This window comes from Vulpes lagopus, chromosome 20 (genome assembly GCF_018345385.1).
Source record: "Vulpes lagopus strain Blue_001 chromosome 20, ASM1834538v1, whole genome shotgun sequence".
Classification (NCBI taxonomy): domain Eukaryota; kingdom Metazoa; phylum Chordata; class Mammalia; order Carnivora; family Canidae; genus Vulpes; species Vulpes lagopus.
Window position 1 is genome coordinate 11,903,309 of NC_054843.1, and position 18,882 is coordinate 11,922,190.

Here is an 18,882-nt window from a genome sequence, read left to right on the forward strand (position 1 = left end):
AAATAAGTAATGCTGTCTATCTTCCTGTAGCAAATGCTTAATTCTAATTAAATATAGCTCATCTAGTTTTATTTTCACTTTTATATTTCATTGAACAAACATTGTTAGTGTTCTACCTTATACTCTTAATAGGCTAATGGAAAAAACCCAGACGAGGCTATTTGGGATTAATTTCAGAGTACTATCTGTGGTATTGATAATTGTTCAGCAGCATTTCTCACACGTTATTATTTGAAAAAGCTTTGACTTGTTTTCTCATACAGTGGAGGAATTATTTTTTGTAACCATAAGACCTGCACTAAAATGTGATCTGAACTCTTTTAAAAAGCATCAAGATTGCTAACCAAGTTAGAGGAGTTAAGTGGTTAGGACCTAAAGGTCATTATTTTTCTCACATTTCCTACTTCTAAGAATCTCATGCCTTCCTTTTCTGGACAAGATTCATGAACTTGTCCTTAAATATGAATCAGGAAAAAGGAAAAAAAAGCTAAACTCTTTCCAGAAATTTAGCAGGAAAAGACATCTCTTCTTCCCTTCACTTAAGATTTGGTATCACTTGAGATTTGTTTTGCTTATTTACTATTTGGAATGTTCTAAGACATTATTGGTTATTCTTGTGAGAAGGATTGAAGAGAGCACTTGAATATATTTTTGAGTTAGGTAATGAAATCCATTTTCTGAAATGATATGGCATTTAGGAATGGGCATCTTCTTGAACACAGACTCATTTCTTTCTGCACATTAAGGTGCCAGTTAAGAATACACTAGAAAATTTTAAAAACGCTTTATTCCATTTATAAACCGATTTGACTTTATTAGTTCACACAACATGGCAACATGTTTTCACACAATTATTTGTCTTGCTGAGTATTTTAAGCTGTGAAATCATTTCAGAACTTGTGTTTTGATATAGAATGGATCACAGAGGCAGTTTTCATAATAATAGCAATGGCAGTGCTAAAGACAGAGAATGATTCTTTAGGTACAGCCAGCTTTCAATTAACTATACCAAAAGACCAGAGCAAATCATCTGCTTCCATTACCACCCAACACCTTATACAAGTAATCAGATCAAATAGCAAGAGGCTAGAAGTCTACATGTTTGTCCCTGGAAACAGTGGGATGGGCCCTATATCTACAGCAGTTCCCTCGGAAGGTTCACAGGTCAAACTATTTTCATTCTAATATTAGGATGCTATTTGCCTTTTCACTTTCATTCTCTCACAAGTCTGCTGTTTCTTAGTATCATAAAATAATTAATAATAATAAAATCATTGATAGAGAATAATAAAAAGGTGAGAATCATTGTGATTTCCTTTTCCTCTTACCAGTTAAGTGCCAATTAAATATTCATTCTCTGTTTTTAGATTGAAGTCCTGTTAAGGTTCTAGCTACATTAAGTGCCGAGAATTTAATTTAATGAAAATGAAGTGTGATTTAGAAGGAAGATGGATGGTAGTCAAAAAATATGCAGGAAAGAGATTGAAGATCCGAATGTATTGAGCATTCATTTAACAGTGATTTACCGAGCACTTACTGTGCACCAGGCACTCTATAGTCACTAGAGATACTGCAGTAAACGAAACAGACCAACATTTCTGCCTTTGTGGATCTTCCACTCTTGAGACAGGAGATGACAGTGACAGCGTAAATAAATAAAACTTGCAATCTATAAATGGTGGTAAATGCTATAGAGAAAAATAAAACAAGGAAGGGAAATGGAAGGTTAGGGAAAGAATGCAGATTTTAATAAGATGGTGAGGAAAAGCCTTGCTGGAAAGTAAAGACTGGGAAGGAGGTGAGGAAAGAATACTGCAGGCAGTGGAGACAGTCCATGCAAGTCAGTGCAGAGGCCGCCTGGTAGGACCAGGCAGGCCTCTTACTGAAACAGCAGGGAGTCAGCATCTTTGCAGTGAGCCAGCTGGGAAGATGTAGCAGATGAGGACAGAATGGTGATGCACGTTGTTTAGTGCCTTGTAGACCATTGTTAAGGACTTTGGCTTCTACTCTGAGATGGAAAGAATTTCATAGTGACTTCAATCTCTGAAGCCTCATTAGCGTACATAATGTGTATTTTTGTCAGGGAGCCATTTTTCTTCAAGCCACCTGTCAGTAGCTAGAATCTTTTTTTTTTTTTTTTTTTTTTTTTTAATTTTTTTTTAGTAGCTAGAATCTTAAGTGTAAGCGTTCTTAAATGTTTTTGTTTGGAAATAAATAAGGTTTATTTTTTTCCAGCCTTCAAATGAAAGTTATATGAAAGTCAATCACTATATTCCTAAAAATGTATAGTCTCTAGTTTTGTACATTATAAAAACGGTATACTTACTTCACTGAAACAGAACTGTTCTGCATGTTTTACGTTGTTGCAATAATTTTGTAAGAGCATCTTTACTATGACTATTGTATTAAATGTCAAATTTTTTAAAAAATTGTGTTGATTACTTGCATTATGCTGGGCTCTGCATGTATCTTCTGCTTGTTTGTGTATGGTGATAGCTGTACTTTCCAAGCATTATTTCTCAGGTATAAAACTCAATTTCTAAAAGTGGTTTAATGCAGCTAAAATTTTGTTATGTTTTGTTTTTAATTAGCATCTTCCAAAGTACTAAAGAGCATGTGTGAGAATTTCTACAAGTATTCAAAGCCCAAGAAAATTCGAGTATGTGTTGGAACCTGGAACGTGAATGGCGGGAAGCAGTTTCGCAGTATAGCTTTTAAGAATCAGACACTCACCGACTGGCTTCTTGATGCACCTAAGTTAGCTGGCATCCAGGAATTTCAAGGTCTGCTTTTTATAGTAGGGATTTACTTAATAAATCTTGACTGTGATTTTATTAGTCTATAAAACATCTCACAATGTGCATTACCTTATAAAAGAAACTTGGATTTATAAGTTTGAAGGCCAAATCTTTATAGGTAACCAAACATATAAGAAAAACTGGTTCTGTTCCTTTAAACTGACACAAAGCAAGCTTATTTTGTAATTGATAATTTCTTAAGCCTAGTGTGTTTCATTTTTTAAATCTAGTTCTCTGGTTAATTACAAAGATAAGAAATTCGGGGTGGATTTTGAAAAATCTTACAAAACTGGTTGTGACATTTGTTGGTACTCTATAACTTAACAGTACTGATTTATCCTTGTAAAAACCCAGTTGCCATTCAGCCACCAACCTCTTAATAGCCCAAACCAAACACTGAGCTGAGGATGCTTTTAAGATTTGATTAGAATCATAAATTTAAGGCTGCCTTCTTTTTTTAAAATTCACTTTGAATTCCTTTTCAAATGATACACATCTAGCAAGTATTATGTTTAAAGGTGACATACACAGAAAAAATTGTGAGGTACAGATTTTCTTTTCTTAGTTACCTGTAATCAGTCACATCTTAAACCCTAAGACTTTCCCCAGACTTTTATTAAAATCCTCCTTTTCACTTATATTGAACCTAATTGAAATCGTAGTTGTCGTAATACATAGTAGTATAATAGTACTAAATAATACGTAGTAGTAGTAGTAATAGTAGTAAATAGTAGTAATAGTAGTAAAATAACAGCTAACACCACAATTCTCTAAGTGTGTACATCTAGTCATTTATTCCTCATAACAGACCTGCATAGACACTATTATTATTCTGATTTCACAGATAAGGAAACTGAGACATAGCAGAGGAAGTGACCTGCCCAAGGTCATGGTTGGTAATGGCAAGTCAGGATTTGAACTCAGGCAGTTTGTTTTGGGGTCATTGTGCCATACTGCATAAGTTTCTGGGCAAGTTCCTTAGGTTCTTCAAAGCCTCAGTTTCTTCTCTGTAACTAACGGGCAAAAATAATCGCTTATGAAGTGTGTTGCAAATGAGATGAGGCATGCATAATCCTTGCACATAATAGCAGTCAATAAATATTTTTATTTGTTTTATTTCTCTATTCATACTATTTATAAGCCTTTTTCTAGCTACTCTCATTACTGAATACTTGGGCCGCCCAACTACCCCTGGTCTGCTTATCTCAAGTAGCTTCTGTTCTCTCTCTCTGCTTGTCTGTTAGGAGAGAGCGAATGGCTGAAACAGGGGGGCATATCTAAACCCTCGATCTCTATTAATTTTCTTGGATTCTTCTAGGAATAGTAGAAAAATAGTAAAAAGGAAATAGTAGAAAGGTCAAGCCTCTGGTTTTCAAATTTGAATGTGAAAAATCCCTCCTGTTATCTAATTTGAGATAGGCACAGCCACTTTGTGCCTTTTCAGAAGAATCCCTTTATCCAGTATCTATTCACTTCAGCCTTTGAGAAGTGGCTTGTTTCTCTGATACCCTTGGTATAGACTTTAGCGAGAATTTGTTGAAAATTATTTCTTAAAGGACTTAAGGATCTTTTTTTTTTTTTTTTTTAAGATTTTATTTATTTATTCATGATATATATATATATATAGAGAGAGAGGCAGAGACACAGGCAGAGGGAGAAGCAGGCTCCATGCACCGGGAGCCCGACGTGGGATTCGATCCCAGGTCTCCAGGATCGCGCCCTGGGCCAAAGGCAGGCGCCAAACCGCTGCGCCACCCAGGGATCCCCGGACTTAAGGATCTTGATGAATAACAGTCTTAAAAAAGCAAACTTAGGCCTAAATATAAGCTCACTTTAAAGTAACTTTTCCCAATCATTGTTTTTGCCTATAATTTGAATTTGGTTAAATGTAAAACCCAAAAAAGGACTTTCATGAGATCTGGTGTTGATCTTAGTTGTGCTGGGTGAGTGAGAGGGGTGCCAATTGACTAAGGCTGTATTTTAAAAGTTTTTCTTGGATGCTTAATTGTAGACAAAAGAAGTAAGCCAACAGATATATTTGCAATTGGTTTTGAAGAAATGGTTGAGTTAAATGCTGGAAACATCGTGAATGCAAGGTAAGCCAGCAAAGTAATTGTCTAGTTGATGGGCATAGAATGCAGATAACTAAGTAGTTGTTACAAACATAGATTGAGATAATATATGTAAAGGTGCTTTTTTTTTTAAAGAGATATAGATAGATTTATTTATTTATTTATATAGATAGATATAGATAGATGGATAGATAGATGATAGATAGATAGATAGATAGATAGATAGATAGATAGGAATAGAGGGAAAGGGAGAAAGAATCTTAAGCAGCCTCTACACTGAGCATGGGCCAGATTCAGGGCTCAGTCTCACAAGCCCTGAGATCATGACCTGAGTGAAAAACCAAGAGTCGGTCACTTAATCTACTGTGCTACACAGGCACCCCTTTGCAAGTCTTTTGATATCTGACTTAAAGCAGCTGAATTCTCACATTTACTTCTATATTAGTCTGTTGCAGTATGTTGTTTTGATTGAAGTGTATGAAGAAAATCATATAAATATTTCATTGGAAATGGAACTAATTTAATAGCCTTTTCAGATACTTTCTTCTCTGATGCTACACCAAAGCTCAACAAATAGTTTCTTAAAGGTTAGTTCAATATGGAGTCTGAAACCACATCAATGAACTTGTTTTTGTGTTCTGTTACACTAAAATTCATTGTTCTATTTTTTACCCTTGCATGATTTTGAAACATCATGTATTGGTCATTTTGAAAATATTAGTTCACTGAGTTATGTAAATCTTCCAAATTTTGACACATTTCATTGTATATCAAAGCATCATATTGGTTAGTCTCGTTACAGTGTCATCAGCAAATTCTTCAAATATTGGAAGCTGTCAAGATCACAGTAGCAGATTCAAGTTTTCCAAAATTCTAATTTTTGCTGGAAAATTCAACTTTTATCATTGGAAATAAATACTATTGGTTGTTTCCCTTAAAAATGTTGGCTCATTTGAAAAACATTTGTCAAAATAACTTAAGTCTGCATAACCATAGTTTGTCATTAGTTCTTTCAAATAAAAAATGCTTTTCCATGAAAAGAGTGGCAGTTAGTTCTCAACTCAAACTATCCAGTGCTTTTCTAACCATCTGTGCAGAAGTGCTTTGTGTGTATTTCCTATTCATCACATAGAATATGAAAAAGATAGGACTCAAGACTGAGCTTTGATCAGATTGATAACATTTATTGCTTCAACAAGGATATTCTGAGGTGAAATGGTAATTTTTTAAATGTAAGTGCATGGTGGTGAAGACTGATGTAATCCTAGTACGATTTGGTGTCTGGATTCATCTGCAGACATCAGCACTTTTACTCATTGTTGCTTTCGCATCATCATGCAAATGTCAGTCAACACTGAAGAAGACAAAAAAGTCTTAGTAGTATTCTGAAGATAATTTTGACCTCATTGATTTGGGGGAACCCCAGGCCACACTTTGAGAACTACTGTTCTGAAATCTTATTACAAATGCAAATTACTTAAGTGGAACTTAAAGCTTGATTTTAAGAAAGTATGCTTGCTTTTAAATGAGCAGTTGCCCATCTTCTGTGACATTTTTTAAGATTTTCAGAATAAAATTATAGGCTGAAATAGTATGGTATAGTCATCAATCTTGCAAACGATTACAATTTTTTTCTTAGCTGCAGTGAATAGCATTGTAGAAGTCCAATTTCATTCATTTTGCTGTTTGGAATCTCTTTTGTGAAAATAGATATTCATGTCTACAGGGCACCTGGTGGCTCAGTCAGTTAGGTGTCTACCTCTGGCTGAGGTCATGATCCTGGAGTCCTGGGATCGCATCCCGCCTCTAGCTCTTTGCTCCACAGGAATCTGCTTCTCCCTCTCCCACTATCCATGCTTGTGTTCTCTCTTTTTCTCTCTCTCTCTGTCAAGTAATTAAAAAAAAAATCTTTAGGGACGCCTGGGTGGCTTAGTGGTTGAGCATCTGCCTTGGGCTCAGCACGTGATCTCTGGTCAGGGGATCAAGTACCACATCAGGCTCCCCGTGAGGTGCCTGCTTCTCCATCTTTCTATGTCTCTGCCTCTCTCTCTCTCTCTGTGTGTCTCATGAATGAATGAATGAATGAATGAATGAATGAATAAATAAATAAATAAATAATAAATCTATCTTTAAAAAAAAAAAGAAAATAGATATTCAGGTTAAAATAGAACATACTCTTACAGTTTCTACTACCAAATTGTTCAGTTGGTTGTCTAAGTGAGTTTAATCAAATTATTCTTTTTTTTAAAAATTTATTTATTTATTCATGAGAGACAAAGAGAGGCAGAGGGAGAAGCAGGCTCCCTGAGGGGAGCCCAATGCGGGGACTCGATCCCAGGACACCAGGATCACACCCTGAGCCAAAGGCAGATGCTCAAAGGCTAAGCCACCTAGGTGCCTGTAATCAAATTATTCTGAAGTAAAGTGATTATTCATTCATTCAACCAGTATCTATTGAGCCCTGTTCTAGATACTAAAGATATATTAGTAAATAAGATAGGCAAGAACCCCTACTTCCGTGAATCTTCTATTCTAGTGGAACAGACAGGCAATAAACAATAACTGTAGTAACTAAGTTACAGGTATACCTTGGAGATCTTGCAGGTTCAGTTCTCAACCACTGCACTAAAGCAAATAGGACAATAAACCTAGTCAAATTCCAATGCATATAAAAATTAAGTGTACACTATACTATAGTCTGCTGTCAATGGCACCATGTGTAACTAACAACATACACCCCTTAATTAAAAAATACTTCATTGCTAAAAAATGCTGGTCACCATCTGAGCTTTCCACTAGTTGTAATCAATCACCATAACAAATATAATAAAAATAAGAAAAGTTTGAAATATTGTGAGAATTATCAAAATGTGACAGAGACAGGAAGTAAGCAAATGCTGTTGGGAAAGTGGCACTGATAAGCTTGCTTATTACACAGGAATGCCACAGACCTTCAATTTGTAAAAAACACATTATCTGGGAAGCACAATAAAGCAAGTCACAGTGAGACAAGGTGTGCTTATATGTAGAAGATGATAAGTGGAATGGAAAGTAAACAGAAGTAAAGAGGGTCAGCCATGTGGTGTTGTGCAGTTTCAATGGAATGATCGGGTAGGGTTCACTGGACCTGAGAAGTGAGCTGGATAAATAGAAGAAAGTCATCATTCTCTTCTTAGAATCCAAATTGTAGTGGTAGGATTATGGTAGGTAGTAGAGGAGAATCCATGTGCTGGATTTGTATTTTGGGGTCGGTATGGCGGGGTTAGATTAGATAAATGGGCGTGAGGTCATGTTCTGGCTCACCACTTATAATGTGTATGGCCTGGAACTATAAAAACACACTCTTTTGCTCTCTTTGTAGGCTCTTGGGCATTCTTTGGAGATTCAGACTTATTCTGAAAATCTATAAAGACCCCAGCATTTATGCTACCTTCTCTATGAACTGTGTTTCAGACTAATTGAATTGTTGAGAAAAGTTCTTTATAGAAGAATTCTAACTTACTGCAAATGCCTATGGAATGCTGAAATTATAAAATCAACATTGTGCAACCCTTAATGAAGTAATGGCAGTGATTAATAGACACTAAAACCTTAAAAGGATTAATGGGAGAACTTTTCATTATAAAGAGTTGATTAGATTGTCAGAGTCTGCATAGCAGATCAGGTTTAACAGCACAGAGATTAGGTACTTCCTGCTTTGATGCAAGGGTGACTGTATTTGCCATTAGGTTATTTTTGCCAAAACAAAGTTCCTTAAGCTTCTGCATTAACCAGTTTAAAGCAAATACGAGTGTTAGAGGAACAAGTTAAGATACTGTGAAGACACATCAGTCAAATCCAGACTGTTGAACATTTCACAGACAAATGGCCCAACTTCTTAAAAAAATAAATAGCATTAGAAAGGGGATGGATCTGGGAAGATTGAGAGACTATTAAAGATTCAAGAAATATAACAAGCAAATGCATTGTGTGGGCCCTGTATGGACCCTGTTTTATTTGTATTTTTATTTCTTGAAGATTTTATTTATATGAGAGAGAGAGGGAAGGGGCAGAGGGAGAAGGAGAGAAGCTCAAGCAGACTCCCTGCTGAGCACAAAGCCCAATACGGGGCTCGATCTCACAACCTTGAGACCATGACCTAATCCTAATAGAATTGTGATTATGTAAAAATTAAAATGTCCATTGCATTAGATGGTGCATACTAAAGTATATATAGGTGAAATGGCATGTGTCTTAGATTTAGTTTAAAATATTCTAGGTTCATGCATGTGTATACACATGAGCACACACACAAGTGAGGAGAGATAGAAGAAAAAAGATTGCCAAAATGTTACTTGTTGAAGGGAGGTAATAAGTTTGTGGTGTGTATCTTACAATTATCTCTTTTTTGTACATGTTTAAAATTTTCCATGATAAGTTTTAAAAAGATATTAATTATAGTATGGAAAATAAAAAGGTGGAAAGCATGTCTGGAAGCATGTACTTCTCTGTTATCCTAATGAAAACTAAAGGAAAAAGTACAACTGTAGATTACTCAAATGGTGAGCACTCATTTGATAACTATGCTCAGATTTTCTTCGTAAAGGAGTAATAGACTTTGAAGTATGTTATTCTTTTGGCTAAATTTTAGGTTTTTCTTTTTAAAGGAAACAAAAGATAGCCTACATAAATATTTCACTGTTGGTATGGATCTCATAACTGTTTGATCTCATGTAGTCTTATAAAATTTGAGTATATAAAGATATATTTGACAATTGCCTTATAAAGTAGGCTGTGTTGTCAATGTCTATTAAAAGATTCCCTTTTTAATATATTCTGGTAGCACAACCAATCAGAAGCTCTGGGCTGTGGAACTGCAGAAGACCATCTCCAGAGACAACAAGTATGTGCTGCTGGCTTCTGAGCAGCTGGTGGGCGTCTGCCTGTTTGTTTTTATCAGACCACAGCATGCTCCTTTCATCAGGTCAGTAAACACTGCACTCTTGGAAGGCTACATCCTACTATCATGTAACAAGAAAAAGACCTGGAATGTTTGTTGCTTCAGAGAAAACACTCTTGAATCTTGGTTTTAAATGTGTTTTTAATTAAAGAGTCATTAATAGTTTTACCATACTGTTGCACAGCCTTGTCCTCAAACTGTTAGTTTTATATTTATGTCATAGACATTCCTAATTTCTTATGTGCACAGAAATATTGGAAGTTCTGATCTTTGATTTAGAGTCCTTTGTTTTAAAGGGATGTTGCAGTTGATACTGTGAAGACTGGAATGGGAGGTGCCACTGGAAATAAGGGAGCAGTTGCAATCCGAATGCTATTCCATACAACAAGCCTCTGCTTCGTCTGTAGCCACTTTGCTGCAGGGCAATCACAAGTCAAAGAAAGAAATGAAGATTTTGTAGAAATTGCACGGAAGTTGAGTTTTCCAATGGTAAGCTCTTACTGATTGTTCTTGAAGATGAAACTTTTTTATTTTTTAAAGATTTTATTTATTTATTCATGAGAGGCATAGGGAGAGGGAGAAGTAGGCTCCTTGAGGGGAGCCCGACATGGGACGTGATCCCAGGACCCCAGAATCACACCTTGAGCCAAAGGCAGATGCTCAACCACTGAGCCATCCAGGTTCCCCGAAGATGAAGTTTTGAAATGCACTTTAATTTATCCCTAATTCTCTATCAGTTTTTAAAAATTTAAGATAGTTCCTAGAAACATCAACAGTGGTCACCTAAATAGATGTTTCATGTGTTATTAGTCTCGGGGCAAATAAATAGGGCCTGCCCAGAGGAAGGCAAGCATATCTGAAGCAAAGAAATAGTTGTAAAACATTTTTTAGATTGACTTTTTTGAACCTAAAATCCCTTCTCCTTGCCTTCAGGGAAGGATGCTGTTTTCCCATGACTACGTATTTTGGTGTGGTGATTTCAACTATCGGATTGATCTCCCTAATGAAGAAGTTAAAGAGCTCATAAGGCAGCAAAATTGGGATTCTCTTATAGCAGGAGATCAGCTTATCAATCAAAAAAATGCTGGACAGGTACATACATATTTAAGAAGAGTCTTGCGTTGAGAAGAAGGGGACGTTTATTACGAGACATGCTTTCCTTAATCATAGTGTCCTCCTCACCTTTTTAAAATTCTCTTGGAGTTTTTCTTTTCTCTTCTCTTTTTTCTCTTCTCTTTTCTTTTCTCTTCTTTTCCTTCCTCTTCTTTTCTTTCTTTCAGAGGGGGAGAAAAGGTGGAGGGCACAGGGAAAGGGAGAGAGAGAATCCCAAGCCCTGGGTGTGGAGCCCTACAGTGGGGCTCGATCTCACTACCCTGAAATCATAATCTGAGCCAAAATCAAGAGTTAGGTGCTTCACTGACCGAGCCACCCAGGTGCCCCTCTTGGAGTCTCTTCATACTTAAATACATGTCTCTAGTTTAACAAACACTGAATTACCTTTCCTTAAAGAATAAAAAAGAAAAGAAAAAAGACTCATATTTCCCAGGAGGAAAAATATGGTAAGCCTCTGTAACATTCACCTTCAAGTAGAAGAGTATACATTTTTGGTTCTTTCTTTTTTCAATAGTAGTGAATTTAGAATCTTAGTCTTTAGAGCCAGTTTTTTGCCTTTAAGATCCCGTGAAAATCTACTTTATTCTTTTGTTTCTAATATCATCTAAAGATTTCTAAAACCTGTTTTTTAAAACTTACAGCCACAAAATTTTAGAAGGTTAAAATAAAATAAAATAAAATAAAATAAAATAAAATAAAATAATTTTTTTTTTTTTTAAGTAAGAGGTAATTGAGGCCACTTGAAATGGTTCCTTTCTGATCATGTGATTTAAATTCTAACACTTTGGGCCCCACTTAACTTTTTAGGCTTTACTTCCTCATTTGAGAATTAGATGTCAGACTATATGATTTCTAAAAATCCACTATAGTTTTGTCTCTTAGAACTCAAAGGCCTGATAGAATTCCCTTATTCTACATTTTTGTACTTTGTTTAATCAAAGGTCAAACAAGTGGCATGAGCAAGTCCTAGGGTTTTTTTTTTTTTTTTAACCTTTGTTCCATTCCCCCCACACAACCACCTTAAAATCTTCTGGTGTCGCCTCTGTACTTCCACACAGCAAACCTCTGTTGCTATTTCTTTATTTTCTTTTTCCACTTGGGCATTCTGTATTTATTAGCTTGCTGTGGACTAGAGGATTACTACTCTTACGTCTTCTCCCCCCCAGTTGTTTTTTTTATAGAAAAAAGAAAAAAAAAGTGTTTATCTAATGGACACAAATTTTGTGTGAATCTCCACCGCATAATAAACATTTAATGAATGGCTGTCTGAATGAAAACAGAACTTTTTTTTTCAAATAATTTACTTTGCGTATGTTTGTTTTAGATTTTTAGAGGATTTTTAGAAGGAAAAGTGACCTTTGCTCCGACATACAAATATGACTTGTTTTCTGACGACTATGACACCAGTGAAAAGTGCCGCACCCCTGCTTGGACAGACCGTGTCCTCTGGAGAAGAAGGAAGTGGCCTTTTGACAGATCAGGTTCGGATGTGGACTTCCTCATTTAAATTTGCTAATGCGAATTTTAGGAGGAAGAAGGGAGTGATATAAATGTTAAGGGAGGAGGGCTGCTTTTTTTCAACAAAGGTTTCTAGAATAGAAGAGATAAAATATAAAACAATCTTTAAAATATTCTCAGACTTGTTTATAAAAATTTAATTTTTTAGTCTATTTTCTTTCAGTGACATAAATTCATATAAAAAGAAACAAGAAAAAAAAAAGAAACAAGGAAACACTTTTCTGAAATTTTTATGAAAATCTCAATGGAGTGCTAATGAAGGTTTTTAATTTGAATAACAGCAATAATCGCACCTCGGATAAACCTCATTGGCTACGATACTGCCACTGTGCAAAGCTAATTTGAATAACTAATATGGTTCATAAATATAATGAACTGCCATTTGTCTGTTGAATTACTTATGAAACACTATATGGTCACAGGCCTTTAATCTCAGAAGTAAAGCCTTAATTTTTACTAAGTAAAGCATACAATGATAATTTAACCAAAACACCTCTCTAACTTAAAGGTATCTAGACTTCCTGCTGACTAACAAGTTTATCAGGCATCCCAGCCTTGGGTGACAGAGGCCTATAAAGCAAAGCAGCTAGCTCCTTGCTCCCCATGATCTGTCATGCTCATGTAGCTTCTCTTGTGTGTGTGTGTGTGTGTGTGTGTCTGTATACTTTTTATTTCTGACTACAGCTGAAGATTTAGATCTTCTAAATGCTAGTTTTCAAGATGGAAGCAAAATCCTGTACACATGGACTCCTGGCACTTTGCTGCACTATGGAAGAGCTGAGCTGAAGACTTCTGACCATAGGTTTAAATAGTCTTGGTACTTCTAATGTGCTTGAAATTTATTTGAAATACATGCTTTCTTAAACATTTCTAACACACTCATCTTCCTTTATGCCTCAAGGCCTGTCGTTGCCCTGATTGATATAGATATATTTGAAGTTGAAGCTGAAGAGAGGCAAAACATTTATAAAGAAGTAATCGCAGTTCAGGGCCCACCAGATGGTACAGTATTGGTCTCAATCAAAAGTTCTGTCCAAGAAAATAATTTTTTCGATGATGCTTTGATTGATGAGCTTCTGCAGCAGTTTACAAATTTTGGTGAAGTTATCCTCATAAGGTGAGTAAAATATTTAGTATCCAAAAGCAGCTCATGACTCATAAGTATTTTTCTGTATCAGAAATTACCTTTTTATTGTTTGAATAGCATAGGAGTATAGTAGACCCTTGAATAGTGTGGGATTTGAGGGCACTGACCACCCCCAGGCAGCCAAAAATCCACTTAGAAGTTTGACTCCCCCAAAACTAAGAGTCTACTATTGATCGGAAGCCTTACTATAAGGTAAACAGTCAATTAACATATTTTATATGTTATATGTCATATATCCTTATAATAAATAAAGTAAGTTAGGGGAAAGAAAATGTTATTAAAATCATAAGGAGGAGAGCAAGCACAGTACTGTATGTATCGGGAAAAATCCACATAAAGCAAACATGTGCAGTTCAAACCTGTGTTGTTCAGGGGTCAACTGTATTTTTATTTCCAAACTACAGGAATATCATACTATAGAAATGTTATTCAAAGGATTCATAGGTTTTGAAACTAAATTGTGGTTAGAAAGCTTTGCAATTGAGTAACAAAAGTTTGTGTGAACAATTGATGACAAAAATATGTATGCATTTAGATATGGTATCTTAAGACTCCCATACAATCTAATGTATAACACAACCCCATGGCAAAAATGGAGCTACGATCACTGTTTTATTTTTGTTAGGAGAGCTAGGAGTAAAGCAGAGTGACTTTTCCTCCCTCACTTTAAGAAATCTGATGTTTTAAGAAATTTTAAGTACATTTAATTTCCAGCTAACAGAGAAACAGCACCACAGGAGGAATAGTCAGGAGTCATCCATTCCAGTCTTCATTTCTGGCTTGACTTAACCATCTGCCTTTTGCAGAACCAGATGCTTCTTTCCTTGTTTAAAAAAAATGTTTTCTTCCAAGTGTTCAGCAGTTTTTGAGAGACTGAATGACATGTATGTGTTTGAATTTCATGGGGAAGAGGTTTGATTCCTTTCTGTGCTTTTCATCTACTCATTTAGGTATGTTTTATAGATATTTGGATGATAGATCTCTGTATTAGGTGCTGTGGAAGAGCAGAGGAGAATTGAAGACTATTCTTGCTTATAATCTAGTTGGGAAGACCAGAATTGTGTAATGGCTTCCCAAGATCTTAAACAAAGTACTCCACAGACTGAGGATGGTGTGCTTTCTGTAGAGCAAGAAGAATGCCTAAGAAACCTAGAGCCCTTTCAGAGAGTAAAGGAGCAAATAGAGAAGAAATTGCATTTATATGTCCCTCAAAACTTTTTAACAAAGATCCATCCCAGAGCTTTAAAATAAAACAAAAATTTCTAAAATCCTAAGGTACTAGGAAGTACGTAGTAAAATCTTCAAGTTTACAGATGAAAGTAAGCTTTGCCAAGTACAGAAAGCCAAATTACCAGGAGCGCCATGTGGGCAGCATTGTAGCAGACAAGTGTCCTCATGAGCAAACATAAAAGAATCCAAAGTGTACATAAAGGATGAAAGGCTCTGATAAAGAAAAACCTCTTTATAACCCAGTCTCAAAGGAACTTGGTATTAAATTTGGAGTCAAAAGTTTTCTCCAAAGTACTTGTCATCATTAGAAAAAATATTGGTAACAAAACAAGGTATTACCCTAACATTATAAAACTATGCATTTCCTCCACACATGGAATATTCTCATTGTTATACCTGTGGACAACCAACTTAGAATAGAAAGAGCAGACATGGAAGTAAACAAGGAGAGGACTACTGTCACCAGTAAAGCTAGACTGACCATTATCTTTTGGTCTAGAATAAAACAACCATTCAGGAGTGACCAAAGTCTGTAAACCCATTTATTTGTAAATAAGAGATTCCCTGGAAATGTAAACAGGGCAAATTTAGATACTTTTATTAATTGAGAGAAAAATCTAGAAGCTTTTACCCCAGTAGTAGAAAACAGGAAGAAAACACAGCTTCTGAAAAGATCCACATAAGCCCATGGTTATTAGAACCAGAATCATGGGGGCACCTGGGTGGTTCAGTCAGTTAAGCATCTGCCTTTAGCTCCGGTCCTGATATCAGGGTCCTGGGATCAAGCCCCATGTTGGGCTCCCTGCTCATCAGGGAGCCTGCTTCTCCCTCTTTCACTCTCCTTCCCCCTACTCGCATTTGCTTGCTCTCTCTCTCTCTCTCTCTCTCAAATAAATGAAATCTTTGGGAAAAAAAAAGGAACTAGAATCTCTTGCTGAAGTTAAAAATGCATAAGGAGCACATTGCTAATTAAGGATAGGATCAAGAAATGAGCCTTGCCATATGACCAAAAATGCTTTGGTTCTACTACCAAAGAACAAACACTGTGGATCCCCCTTTATCCATGGTTTACAACAAACTAAGGCATGGTTTCAGTTACGTGAGGTCATCTGTGATCTGGAAGCAGATGATCCTCCCTCTGAGGTAGGGTCAGAAGGTCAGTAATAGCCTGCTGTTATTCCATAATGCCTATGTCATTCCCTTCATTTGATCTATCATGTAGGCATTTCATCATCTCACATCATCACAAGAAAGGTGAGTACAATCCAATAAGATATTTTGAGAGAGACCACATTCATATAACACTTATTACGGTATATTGTCATAATTGTTCTATTTAATATTATTGCAAAGCCCTTGCTGTGCCTGATTTATAAACTGAACTTTATTGTAAGTGTGTATGTAGAGAAAACATAGTATAGACAGGGTTTGGTACAATCTGCATTTTCAGGCATCCACTGGGGTTCTTGGAATGTATCCCCCATGGATAGAAGGAGAGCTGTTGTAATGTTTGAGGTTGGGGGACTGGTGAGCATAAGTGCAACTTTATGGTAGTGAGAGTATAACCTTTGGAGGAGGGATCTTCTCCATTGGCAACATGGAGGTATTCAGGTATTCAGATGGGAATGATGTCTCTGTGTCTTTCAAATGATGGCATCCTGTAGCTTAGTAACTGTATGCCAAAGAAATTAAGTCACTTATCTTGGTCATATTTGGGTGATTGTAGAATCTGTTCCAGCCCTCTGATTTAGACAGGATAAAGTACTTATTCATATTTCTGCTTTTTAGCCTCTTCCTCTTGACATACATCAGCCATACTTTTGAATCCTAGGTTAAGTGTGTGTATGTACACGTGTACATATTTACATATTTACACCTTTGAAAAATCTGCAGGGATTTCTGGTCTTGATTTGTATAATTGGGAGTCGTTCAATGTGTAAAATTGTTTCTATGAATAAGACTGATACTATTCTTGTTTTCCTCTTTTTTTAAAACCATAACATTATTACATGTCAGTGATCATCTTATTCAGAACTTGTTTAGTGTCCTTTTTATTTTTTCTTTTGGGGTTTCTTATTTCAAAATTACAAACTTAGAATCATAGCAAAGGCCACTGAAGTCCCAAGAGAGTAAATGGCTGTCAATGAATAAAGGCAAGGACCACAACAAACTAAGGCAGCTCAGGGCCAGATTTAAACATTCTAATGACAACTCCCTATCTTATTTCTTGATCAATGGAAATTTGCTGCAGGGAAGTCATCGAGACCGTGAAAATATATAGTTCTGGACTACAGGGACAGGGGACTTGGATTCTAGCCCTGTAACTCATTATCCTTCTAGAGTCACTTTGAACAAGCCACTTAGAACCTCTGGCCCTTTTTTCCCTTGTCAGTGAAGTGAAGAATTAGATTAGCATGGATCGCAAATGGGAGGTCCACAGGTCCTGCTTTATTAGCATAATATTTGAAACAAATTTGAATTTGAAAGCTTTTAGAGGAAGAGTGCCCTCTTCAGATCATCAGTGATCCTATTGCTCTCCCCATTGTTTTTCACTTCCTGGCCTCTATGGGCCCGTTAATCAATAGTCATTGGGCTAGTTATATATAAGGTATTAATTATTTTTTATGGTTTATTTTTTTTCTTGAAGGTTTGTGGAAGATAAAATGTGGGTCACATTTTTGGAGGGAAGCTCTGCCTTGAGTGTTCTGAACCTAAATGGTAAAGAGGTAAGGTAGCATTTATTGATTCTAAACCATTTTGAAATAAGGTATCTGAAGATTATGTTTTTATAGACATGCAGCGAAATCGTCTAAATGTATTTCTAGTGCAAAGCCTTATGGTGTGTTTTAATATTTATTATTTAGACTAGGTTTCTGACTGGCTTGGAATTACTTTGATCCTCCCTAAAGATACTAACCACTGGTAAGAGACTAAGAAGAAAACGTGTTTACCACCTAATTGGATTTTTATTATACGGAAACTTTATTAATTGAGATACATATTGTGGCTCATTCATTGTAGGAAAGATTTCTATCAAATGAAGAAAATGCTTTATTTACAAGAAAACAGGGGAAGAAGATATACTGTATTCCTAGGAACTTGTTTTATTGCCTTAGATCATGGTACCCAGATACCTTATTCAGGTATAGGTAAAATAATTCCCATAGATGACAAATCCATCTCCCTGAAATATTTTTGGAAACTTTCAATTAGTGGAGGTATTCCTAACCTATGATTTAAAAATGTTATTGATGGAAGAAATCTACATCAATGACCTAGAATAGTTTACTTCTATAAAGTCCTGTGTCTATTTTTTCTGAATGCTTTTGGATAGATCCTAAATTACTGAGTATATGGTCACTAGACTAGATGATCTAAAGTCCAGGCCTAATTTCTCCCAACAGTGAGCAGGCAGCTCATAAGGACTTCTCTGAGCTTCCTCTTCTATCACATTACTTGAGTTTCCTTGGAATAAAAGTAAAATTTCCACACATATATTGCTTTTGAAAGAGGTTTTATATGCTGGTTTTACCTAGTGTAATATTCATACCCAAGCAAAATAAATTGTAAAGAAAGATAATGAAGAACACTAATCCAACCATTACAAAATAATTTCTCTTAACCTTCATGGATGCATGTATATAAAAACCAATGGGATTATATATACATTTGTGTGTGTATTAACACAAGTGGGATATACATGTTCATATTTAAATACATGCACAAACACAAACAAGATTGTGTTGTAAATGCTGTTTTCTCACTACCTCTTCACTTGAGACTATGTCGTGGACATTTTTCTCTATGAGCAAATATGTCATTGTTAATGTCTGCATTAATTTCATTATGTGGATAAATACATGAATTTATTTAACAAACTCTTATTAATAGCTAGATTTTATCCAACTTTTAATTATTAAAACCACTCCAGGGAAATCCTTTGTACACTATAACTTTGTGTGCTTCTCCTATTATTCCTGACCTTAGGATAAATCCCTAAATATTAAATTTGCTATATTAGAAAGTATAGACATATTAAAATTTGGTGCTTGCTGCCTAATTGCT

General features: G+C 35.7%; 1 protein-coding gene and 1 pseudogene across 12 annotated transcripts in view; one reads left to right on the forward strand and one right to left on the reverse strand.

Moving 5' to 3' along the window:
- Positions 1–18,882, forward strand: part of SYNJ1 (synaptojanin 1) — a 91,602-nt gene that overhangs the window by 49,262 nt on the left and 23,458 nt on the right. For all 12 annotated transcript variants that reach the window (XM_041734976.1, XM_041734978.1, XM_041734980.1 and 9 more), the window contains 9 exons: positions 2,592–2,783; positions 4,810–4,894; positions 9,693–9,833; positions 10,106–10,298; positions 10,743–10,901; positions 12,247–12,403; positions 13,125–13,242; positions 13,342–13,557; positions 17,465–17,543. In XM_041734976.1, the coding sequence (XP_041590910.1) occupies positions 2,592–2,783; positions 4,810–4,894; positions 9,693–9,833; positions 10,106–10,298; positions 10,743–10,901; positions 12,247–12,403; positions 13,125–13,242; positions 13,342–13,557; positions 17,465–17,543 (1,340 nt within the window). The remainder of the gene's footprint in view (positions 1–2,591; positions 2,784–4,809; positions 4,895–9,692; positions 9,834–10,105; positions 10,299–10,742; positions 10,902–12,246; positions 12,404–13,124; positions 13,243–13,341; positions 13,558–17,464; positions 17,544–18,882) is intronic.
- LOC121479594 lies at positions 12,646–12,778 on the reverse strand (annotated as a pseudogene).